At 44.2% G+C, this 11,500-nt stretch overlaps 1 protein-coding gene across 2 annotated transcripts; it reads left to right on the forward strand.

The window, feature by feature from the left end:
• Window positions 1–237: 237 nt before the first annotated feature.
• Window positions 238–5,579, forward strand: LOC147979847 (uncharacterized). 2 transcript variants are annotated; one of them, XM_087547206.1, is made up of 8 exons: window positions 238–688; window positions 781–918; window positions 1,342–1,695; window positions 2,451–2,576; window positions 2,662–2,766; window positions 3,382–3,606; window positions 4,460–4,573; window positions 5,250–5,579. In XM_087547206.1, exons 3-4 carry the CDS (start codon window positions 1,392–1,394, stop codon window positions 2,483–2,485), a joined length of 339 nt encoding a protein of 112 aa, XP_087403332.1. In that variant the 5' UTR covers window positions 238–688; window positions 781–918; window positions 1,342–1,391; the 3' UTR covers window positions 2,486–2,576; window positions 2,662–2,766; window positions 3,382–3,606; window positions 4,460–4,573; window positions 5,250–5,579. The 2 variants fall into 2 exon arrangements, with proteins under 2 accessions (XP_087403332.1, XP_087403333.1); XM_087547207.1 differs by lacking the exons at window positions 238–688; window positions 781–918 and having other exon boundaries at window positions 1,511–2,576.
• The last annotated feature ends 5,921 nt before the right edge of the window (window positions 5,580–11,500 follow it).

The following is an 11,500-nucleotide window of genomic DNA, read 5'->3' on the forward strand; positions in this document are numbered from 1 at the left end:
AGGTCAAGAAAATAGCTAGATTTAACAAATTATTTCTAAATCTACTGCGACCAATTTAAATGGTCATGATATTGTAATTGCGTTCTGATTGGTCCAAAGACAACGCACACGGATCATGCGTGAACACCGTTGGATCCTTCCAGATCCAACGGCAGCCCTCGCCCCTCGCCGCCCCGTCAACCCCACCTCAGCCGAAACCCTAGCACTGTCCTTTGGACATCTTCCATCCACCCCCCGCCTCCTTTCTTTCTTTCTCACGACCCCGATCAGGATCCCCTTGTTCTCTCCCTCTCCTCTCGCGACCCCGACCCCGATCCCAACCCTGCCGCCGGCGATCTCCTCCCCCCGCCGCCCCCACCTTCTCTTCCTCTCATTCAAGCCAAGATCACGCCAAGGAGGTCGTTCGAGCGCCTATCCCTTGTCGTCGCCGGCGGCGGCCCCCTCCTTCCCTCGCGCTGTACTTGTCGCCGCACCTCCCACGCCCGATCCTGGCGAGGACATAGTAGCCGGCGCCCTTGTGCGCGACGGCGGCAGTGAGGTCGGCGCCCTCGTGGAGCGGCATGCGGTGCTGGCGGCGGGGTCTGGCCAGCGATGCCGAGATCTGCTGCGGCGCGACACCGACGCGGTCCGCCATGACCGCCTGCAGCTTCCGCACGCCCTGCGACGGCTACACGGTCACCGTGCCCAGGTCCACCCTCTGCTCCCGATCCCAACCCCCCTCCCCTCACCTCCGCCGGATCGCCACTCCCGTGAGCCTAACGCCGGTCGTCTTCCCTGCAGGTCGGAGGTGCATCGGGACAGGGACTGCCACCGGGCGGTGCAGCGCCGCACTGACTGCAAGGACTCGTGGCCCGGCCAGTGGGACATCTCCAGCGCCGGCAACATCTCCGTCATGGACTCCTCCCTCTCCTCTGCGTGGTGAGTGAGCTCGCTGGCCTCACGCTCCTGTTGCTTGCTGTAGTGAACTCAGATGACTGCTGCATGGGGAATCTTACTCCTGTCACAAATAGTCAACTTATGGGATGTGTGGTTGCGCATGCGTTCTGCTACTAATAATGGTGTGAGGAGTTGTCAGATCAAATGTGTTCTTTGTTGTATGGATAAGAATCGATGTATATGTTTTGTCGATAATATATTAGATATGTACTTCTCTGTAGAATGGAAAGTAGCTCAAAAGCTGGAAATGCTTCAGGTTTTGTATAGCTCAGAGTCTGTAGAATGGACATTTTAATCTGCTGTAGGATCTATATTATTACCACAAAGAATCATCACATAGAACATTTTTCACATTTTTCTCATATGTACCAGGAAGATCTTTGTCTAACCGATTCACCTCTGCAGATTCTTACTATACTAGACAAACTAAAGGAGGAAAGGGAGAAGAGAGAAGGATGTTCCCGTGCTGCCCGCTGGTGTCCCCGCCGCTGCCGCGCGCCCTCGTTGCCGCGGCGCCCATCTCCATGCGGCGGCTGCCGTGGCCGTCGTCGTGGTCGTCGGCGTCGCTGCGCGTGGTGTGGTGCATGGCCAAGGAGCGGCGGGTGCGGATGGTGGCGAAGCCGATCCAGTGGGAGCTGGCGGACATGCTGACCCGCGACCCCGTCATGCAGCGTGCCGTCCTCCCCGAGGCCGCCCTCAGCGCCGACCGCTACCTCTCGCACCACCATCGCCGACGTCAAGCTCTCCAACGACCTCCAGGTCACGTCTGCTTACTTCCCATTTTGTTTATAGATCATTATGCTAGTTTCCGTCTTGTTTAATTGGTTAATTCTTCATGCTTGAAGTTAATTAGCTGGAGTAGTTGGTTAGTTACACACTGGTTGCTGCATGCTAGCTCAAGTGATACATGCATGGATGTATGTTCAGTCAAGTCAGTAAGTCAAGGAATTTGTTTCAGATTCAGGTGTGATGAATTTGTCATCCACCTTAATTCCTTGACACCTGTGTATCCTTGGGACCTGTAGTTGTTTGCCTCAAGAATTATTTGGTCTAGCACTTGGAGATCTTCTCTGATTAGGGCAGGGGGACAAGGTAGCTAGATTGCTAGGAGAATCTATAGTTAATAATTAAGTAAACGTTAGTCTATAAAGGTAGCAAGACGCAAAGCGTCTGTGCATTGTGCCTTTGTTTGCGGCTAGCTGACGAGGGACAAAGGAATACTATGGGTATCAGCAATTAATTCAAGTTCCTTTTCATGTCATGGATCCTAGCTTGCTTGGCCCTGATTAAGATAAGCTAACTCCAATTATGTAGCTAATTTATGTCTTGTTTAATTTGGACGAACGGTTGGGTATATATATTGATTAATTGGTTAAGTGTTCATGCTTGTTTATCAACGCAGTAGAATTTGGTGTGCTTGAATAAAATGGCACTCATTTGCATCATTGTATTTCTGCAGAGTTTTAACAAGAATCTGGTACAAACGCACTGACCGTATACTTGTACATGTGCAGCTGAGGAACCTCCGGTGGGCTACTTCCAAGCATGATGTGTACGTGATGCAGAACTATTCTGTGAGGCATTGGTCGTCCTTACTCCGAAGAGGAAAAGAAGTGCTCAACGTGGCAGGCCCAAATTAGGTGATCTACCACAGAGCGATGTGATAGTCCTGCATCGTCAGAATGTCGGTCAATCTCTGATCCACTGTGCGACCACACTGTGCAGGATATGCGGGGAGGTCGGCCCTTGTCCAGGGTGAAGATCAGCACCATGACGGTGAAAGACAACCTCCTGGCGGCTGGTGGTTTCCATGGGGAGCTTATCTGCAATGTAAGGAGGCCGGAGTAGGCACGCAGTGCACACACAAAGCATTTTTTCTGCTTGAGAACATGTAGAAATGTAGAGCTGTAGCTTGACACTTAGGTATTTATTATTTTGTTAGTACCTTGGCAGTGAATTCTAGCAGTGAAGCCTCTTCATTTCGAGCAGCGATAGCCTGATTGGTAAACTAGTGCTTTGTGTGTGCTAGTACCTCACAAAGTCATCCTAGTATATGCACAGATGAAATTATTCACTCCGCCATTGTCACTGTTTCCTAATCGAGTACAACAAACCTCCTATGTTTTTTTGTGCAAAATAAGTGTGAAACATTGTAGTGCTGACCCAACATGTACCTAGAATTTCTGATGTGTATTTCCTTTGATTCCCTAGGCTTAACCCGTAAGCTATAATAACTGTGAATCGGTCTGTGGGAAATAGGGCATATTGGGTTGGTAAATATAGAACCGTAGAGATGTAGAACTAAAGCGTGGTACTTAGCCATTTAAGTTGTTGGTACTTGGTAGTACGTACACAGTGAAGTCTAGTTGATTCAGGAAAACTTGACTTGAGATTTTCTTTCTTGTGATTTACTGATGAAACCTTGATTCTTGAATCTTGATGTAGGTATCCCACCGCTGATCCATATCCAGATCAGCTGCGTCGCCGGTTTCGCCGTCTCCGACCGCACTCCCCTGTCTGTGCCGTCGAGCCGGGCCTGCTCACCTCCTTCTTGATGGTCACGCGTCGGGAGAGCCCTCTGCCGGCAGCGACGCAGCCGTGTCTGGTGCCGTACAAGGGACGCCGGCGTAGGATGCTGTCGTCGTCCGTTCCTAATGCCGCTGAGTTGAGGTACTTGAGATTTCTCTCCGCACTACACTGTCTCACCCATTCCCCTTCACAAATTTCCTCACAATCAAATCGATGCTGCAGCTGCAGGTGTTCCTTGATGCTACATATGTCAGTTTCTTTTGGTAAACTAGAAACTGACATCAAAATCAATTCCTCTTTAGAGTGCATTGCTTGTATCTACTAGCTGGTTCTGTTGCTTACTGCTTGTTGACTCTGGTTAAGTACTAGTAGTATTGCTGCTGGCTAGATGGGAATTGCTGAATGATTGCCAAAGCCCTGTTAGTTCTTTGGTTGTAACAACTGAATTTGTGTTTTTCTTTTGGTAAACTGGCGTATCAAAAGTAGTGATTCATTTCAGCTGTGATCTGTGCCATGTGATTGTGCTTTTGTAGCAATGTAATTTTGCAGAATCCACTTGATTCTGGTGCAGAATTCAATGTTTTTCAATCGCCTGGGCTTATTTCCTGCTGTGATTATCGTCAATAAGAGCAACCCAATGGTTTGCTTGCCATGTCTGGTTCTTATTTTGGTAGTAGTTTGCTTTGCTTATCCAGTGGTATCAGTCAATTGGCCAGCCTAGAGCAGCTTGGTGTTTTACATGATGGTGTTAACTATGAAAATGCAAGTGTGAGAAAATTAGACCAACTGTCCATTTCTTGCCTGAATGCATTCTTTAAACGAGATGATATGCTAGAGACGTGCTACTATATTGCCTTGCTATAAACAAGATGGTGTTTACTGTATTGTCTTTCATGCACATTTGGTGTATTATCTTCTGACCTTCAAGAACTATCTTCACTGTCTCTCCCCGCTGCATTGTCTCACCCGTTCTCCTTCTATTTACTCTGGGCAGGCATGATGTACATCTGGTGGTCGTCAAGTCAAGGAACCTCCTCTTCTTGCTGCAGCAGTCCTCCTCCCGCTGCTCTGCTCTGCTCAACAGCTAGCGTCCATGGCTAAAACACAGGTAAGACTCTGACCGGTCGGTGTGTTGAGCCATGGTGGTCTGTTTGTGGGGGTCATCAACATTGGTATAGGTTATCATGTGCCCTTCAATCAGTGCACGGTGATGAAACACTTCATTTGATGATGACTGGTTCCAGATCTGCACCTCTTGTTTGTTAATTTGGCTCATGTATGTTGTCGTGTCTGCGAAAGATGCAACCTGAGTGCTTTTCTTGTCCTTAAGTTTAATAAACAAGGAACAACTTTCAGATCGTGCTCCATGGCGCACATCAGCTATTGTGTTTGTAATGTTTGAGTCTGCTCCATCATCAAGCTATAGGCCTACTTGACAGTCATAAAGTTGCATTATTTAGCCACTGGTAGGGTAGGATATGCCCAAATGTGGTCAGTATAGGAACCAGGGTCCCCTAATTGCTAGCAAAACTTGTGTAATGAGCTCTTGTTACCTTCTACTGATTTTTAGTCTTGTTTTTTAGTACTTCTGTATTGGTATTCAGAAATAAAATTCATATGTTTTTGTATATGTTCTTTTAGATAAGTATGTCAATACATAACTAGTAATGTAAATGGTGTGATGCAGTTCCTAATAAAAATGCAAATAACTTGTGAATGTCAATCTCATGTATCAGGGTCCTGTTCTTGTAAACCTTATGTAAAGCTAAAATTCTTGTGTGCAGGGCGACTAGTGATGTGGCACAGCAAGCAGTAATAGGCACACGAAGCAGGAGCAGCAGCAGGGGGAGGGGGTCTCTCGAACGTTGCTACTGTCACTGATTGATGATGGATGATCTCTCTCCCTCTCTTGCAAGCGTCTACAAATGCTGGTAGAAATAGAAATGATAGCTCTAGTCCCATGTTGTTGTAGTCCCATGTAGTTCCTTTTCTCGGACTGCCCTTTGTTGCTTCATTTCTATGTTAATTCAGTCTCTCTCGAATGTATCTACTATCTATTATCATGGCTGTGTAATGAATCCTTTTGTGTTAAAAGAAATAAAATGGTTTGGATACATTTGTACATGCTGAGATGTTAAGCTTCTAAATGTATGTTGTGGAGGCCCAAAATAGATTGGACTGTAAAAGGGCTGAGGCCAAAAAAGAAATGAATTATAGAAGGCAACGTCCTAGAAAATAAAATGGGCCAGGCCCATGTAGCTAGTGAAAATTAACAAGAAAAAATACATTAAATGGGCTGAATTGTTGGGCTCGGCCCATATAGACACCTAATCGGACTGGGCTGAATCTTATCAATGACCTTTTTAATAGGTCGCAATTTTGCCACGTCAGATTGCCACGTCAGATCCGACGTGGCCTGGGCAGAGAGATAGAGACCAAAATAGAAGGTCATAGAATCAATGACCTTTTGTTTTGGTCATGGAATTCCACGACCTTCTCACAGAGAAGGTCGTTAATTTCAGTTTACGACCGCTAGCTTTTGACCTTCTGTTTTTGGTCAAAAAAAGGTCGCAAATGAAAAACAATGACCTTTTGGTGACCAATAGTGATGGTCGCAAGTTGACATATTTCTTGTAGTGTCTTTATCACCTCCATAATCGAGAAATATCTCCTTAGTCTTTTAAGGATAATTTTGACCGCTGTCAAGTGATCCACTTCTGGATCAATATCGTACCCCTTGCCAAACTCATGGCAAGGTACACAACATAACATACTTTATAGAACCTATGGCTGAGGCATAGGGAATGAATTTTCATTCTCTTTCTATTTTCTGCCGTGGTCGGGTTTTGAGTCTTTACTCAACTTCACACCTTACAACTCAGGCAAGAACTCCTTCTTTGACTGATCCATTTTGAACTCCTTCAAAATCTTATCAAGGTATGTATTCATCGAAAGTCTTATCAAGCGTCTTGATCTATCTTTATAGATCTTGATGCCCAATATGTAAGCAGCTTCACCGAGGTCTTTCATTTAAAAATTCTTATTCAAGTATCCTTTTATGCTATCCAGTAATTCAGTATCATTTCCGATCAACAATATGTCATCCACATATAATATCAGAAATGCTACAGAGCTCCCACTCACTTTCTTGTAAATACAGGCTTCTCCAAAAGTCTGTATAAAACCATATGCTTTGATCACACTATCAAAACATATATTCCAACTCCGAGATACTTGCACCAGTCCATAAATGGATCGCTGGAGCTTTCACACTTTGTTAGCACCTTTTGGATCGACAAAACCTTCTAGTTGCATCATGTACAACTCTTCTTTAAGATATCCATTAAGGAATTCAGTTTTGACATCCATTTGCCAACTTTCATAATCATAAAATGCGGCAATTGCTAACATGATTTGGACGGACTTAAGCATCGCTACGGGTGAGAAGGTCTCATCGTAGTCAACTCCTTGAACTTGTCGAAAACCTTTCGCAACAAGTCGTACTTTGTAGACAGTAACATTACCATTAGCGCCAGTCTTCTTTTTGAAGATCCATTTATTCTCTATGGCTTGCTGATCATCAGGCAAGTCAACCAAAGTCCACACTTTGTTCTCATACATGGATCCCATCTCAGAATTCATGGCCTCAAGCCATTTTGCGGAATCTGGGCTCATCATCGCTTCCTCATAGTTTGTAGGTTCATCATGGTCTAGTAACATGACTTCCAGAACAGGATTACCGTACCACACCAGTGCGGATCGTACTCTGGTTGACCTACGAGGTTTGGTAGTAACTTGATTTGAAGTTTCATGATCATCATCATTAACTTCCTGACTAATTGGTGTAGGCATCACTGGAACTGATTTCAGTGATGAGCTACTTTCCAATTTGAGAGAAGGTGCAATTACCTCATCAAGTTCTACTTTCCTCCCACTCAGTTCTTTCGAGAGAAACTCCTTCTCTAGAAAGGATCCACTCTTAGCAATAAAGATCTTGCCTTCGGATCTGTGATAGAAGGTGTACCCAACAGTTTCTTTTGGGTATCCTATGAAGACGCACTTCTCCAATTTGGGTTCGAGCTTATCAAGTTGAAGCTTCTTCACATAAGCATTGCAGTCCCAAACTTTAAGAAATGATAGCTGAGGTTTCTTGCCAAACCATAGTTCATACGGTGTCGTCTCAACGGATTAGATGGTGCCCTATTTTAACGTGAATGCAGCTGTCTCTAATGCATAACCCCAAAACGATATTCGTAAATTGGTAAGAGACATCATAGATCGCACCATATCTAATAAAGTATGGTCACGATGTTCGGACACACCATTACACTATGGTGTTCCAGGTGGCGTGAGTTGTGAAAGTATTCCACATTGTTTCAAATGAAGACCAAACTCATAACTTCAAATATTCACTTCCACGATCAGATCGTAGAAACTTTATTTTCTTGTTACGATGATTTTCTACTTCACTCTGAAATTCTTTGAACTTTTCAAATGTTTCAGGCTTATGTTTCATTAAGTAGATATACCTATATCTGCTCAAATCATCTGTGAAGGTCAGAAAATAATGATACCTGCCGCGAGCCTCAACATTCATTGGACCGCATACATCAGTATGTATTATTTCCAATAAGTCAGTTGCTCGCTCCATTGTTCCGAAGAACAGAGTATTAGTCATCTTGCCCATTAGGCGTGGTTTGCAAGCATCAAGTGATTCATAATAAGTGATTCCAAAAGCCCATCAGCATGGAGTTTCTTTATGCGCTTTACACCAATATGACCTCAACGGCAGTGCCACAAATAAGTTGCACTATTATTATTAACTTTGCATCTTTTGGCTTCAATATTATGAATATGTGTATCACTACGATCAAGATTTAGTAAACCATTTACATTGGATGTAAGACCATTCATGTCAACAGAACAACAATTATTCTCTGACTTAAATTATGAATTATATCGCAATAAACTTGATCCAATCACATTCATGCTCAATGCAAACACCAAATAACATTTATTTTAGGTTCAACACTAATCCCGAAGGTAAAGGGAGTGTGCGATCGTGATCTGATCAACCTTGGAATCACTTCCAACACACATCATCACCTCGCCCTTAACTAGTCTCTGTTTATTTTGCAACTCCTGTTTCAAGTTACTACTCTTAGCAACTGAACCTAGTATCAAATACCAAGGGATTTCTATAAACACTAGTAAGTACACATCAATAACATGTATATTAAATATACCTTTGTTCTTTTCCATCCTTCTTATCCACCAAGTATCTAGGGCAGTTCCACTTCCAGTGACCATTTCCTTTGCAGTAGAAGCACTCAGTTTTAGGCTTGGGTCTAGCTCTGGGCTTCTTCATGGGAGTGGCAACTTGCTTGCCATCCTTCTTGAAGTTCCCTTTCTTTCCCTTGCCCTTTTACTTGAAACTAGTGGTCTTGTCAACCATCAACACTTGATGCTTTTCTTGATTTCTACCTTCGCCGATTTCAGCATCGTGAAGAGCTCGTGAATCATTTTCGTCATCCCTTGCATATTATAGTTCATCATGAAGTTCCAGTAACTTGGTGATAGTGACTAGAGAACTCTGTCAATCACTATTTTATCTCGAAGATTAACTCCCACTTGATTCAAGCGATTGTAGTACTCATACAATCTGAGCACATGCTCATTGGTTGAGCTATTCTCCTCCATCTTATAGGCAAAGTACTTGTCAGAGGTCTCATACCTCTCGACTCGGGCATGAGTCTGAAATACTAGGTTCGGAATCTGAAATACCTCATAACCAATAGCGGAACCTGGATGCTCATATTGGTTCCTACATATTCTACGAAGATCTTTATCGGTCAAACCACATAACAACATACGTTGTTCCCTTTGTCATCGGTATCTTACTTGCCCGAGATTCGATCATCGGTATCTCAATACCTAGTTCAATCTCATTACCGACAAGTCTCTTTACTCATTCTTCAATGCAACATCCTGCAACTAACTCATTAGTCACATTGCTTGCAAGGCTTATAGTGATGTACATTACCGAGAGGGCCTAGAGATACCTCTCCGGTTCACGGAGTGAAAAATCCTAATCTCGATCTATGCCAACTCAATAAACACCATAGGAGACACCTATAGAGCATCTATATAATCACCCAGTTACATTGTGACGTTTGATAGCACGAAAGGTGTTCCTCCAGTATTCGGGAGTTGCATAATCTCATAGTCAGAGGAACATGTATAAGTCATGATGAAAGCAATAGCAATAAAACTAAACAATCAGTTATGCTAAGCTAACGGATGGGTCTTTTCCATCACATCATTCTCTAATGGTGTGATCCCGTTCATCAAATGACAACACATGTCTATGGTCAGGAAACTTAACCATCTTTGATTAACGAGCTAGTCAAGTAGAGGCATACTAGGGACACTCTGTTTTGTCTATGTATTCACACATGTACTAAGTTTCTAGTTAATACAATTCTAGCATGAATAATAAACATTTATCATGATATAAGGAAATATAAATAAAAACTTTATTATTGCCTCCAGGGCATATTTCCTTCACGAAGGTCTACAGAGAACTACTCACGCATCATCAGAGAGGCACCAATGGAAGTGGTGAACCCCTCTATGATTGTGTCTAGATTGGATCTGGTGGTTCTGGACTCTGCGGCGGCTGGATGAATATTTTGTCGACTCCCCTAGGGTTCTGGGGTTTTGGGGTATTTATAGAGCAAAGAGGCGGTCCGAGGGGCACTTGAGGTGGGCACAACCCACCAGGGCACGCCTGGGCCTCCTGGCGCGCCCTGGTGGGTTGTCCCCTCCTCGGGACTCCCCCCAGGTGCAACCAGGGCCCAACATCTTCCTTCTGGACCATAAAAAATCTCCATCAAGTTCCGTGGCATTTGGACTCCGTTTGATATTGATTTTCTGCGATGTAAAAAAACATGGAAAAACAGCAACTGGCACTATGTCAATAGGTTAGTACCAAAAATGATATAAAATGACTATAAAATGATTATAAAACATCCAAGATTGATAATAAAACAACATGGAACAATAAAAAATTATAGATACGTTGGAGACGTATCAGTGAGTACCTGTCCACTAACAGTCCCAAACGCACGTTCCTACGTAATACTGGGTTGGTTGTTAAGGCAATCTCGTCCAAACTGCCTCATGATCAAGATATGCAAGCTCAAAACAATGTTATATCTGCACTCCAGACACAAGTCCATTCCCTAACAGAGACCCTTTGTGAAACAAGGACAGACATTGTTCAATGTCGTCAAGATATGCATGGCTTTGAAACCAGACTATCAGACATTTGCTATGTTGTTTAGGAGCCTAGGACAAATGAAGGCGAAGGTTATGGTGCTCCGTCGGACAATACAACATGAAAACATAACAGTCAGGTCAAATGAACTGAGCTTCTGAACTTCTGGTGGTGCATTTATCTGCCAGGCTGTTAAATTTTATGCCAACCTTCCTTTTGTTTTATAGTTGTAATTTGTTTTGTTGCGATACAAAATTTGTTCTTAACGTGCAGCCACCGGCTGAAGAAAACAGCAAGCCATTTTTGTATAGTGTAGAGTGTTCCCTGTATTTGCACTGGTGGCGATCTTTGATGCCTAGTGGATGTAATCTGTGCAATCGCCTTAATAGCATAGCGTTAGTTTCGGGCTTATTTATTTCCTAGTCTTCTTTTCCCTACTTTGCTAGTGTCCGCAACAACCATGGGCCATATACGGACCGTGGTAACCTTGACCCTGCTACGGGATGTAGGATCCATGGGCCTCCTACGGTCCGTTGATAAATGGGCCTCCAACAGGGCCTTAGAATTAGTGGGCCTCGGGCCATTGGATAAATGGGTCTACATGGGCAGTAAACGGGCATAATTGGAATCAGCCCAGCACGGTAACGGGCCGTCGTGTCCGACTAGGACTCCGGCCCGAGGGGGCCTTTATAAGCCGAGGCCCAGCCCCGGGGAACCCTAGCCGCCCCAGCTCCCAACCCTAGCCACCGCCCGGTC

The sequence above is a fragment of the Triticum urartu genome, chromosome 3A (genome assembly GCF_056163025.1).
Source record: "Triticum urartu cultivar PI428250 chromosome 3A, HENAU_Tu73, whole genome shotgun sequence".
Classification (NCBI taxonomy): Eukaryota; Viridiplantae; Streptophyta; class Magnoliopsida; order Poales; family Poaceae; genus Triticum; species Triticum urartu.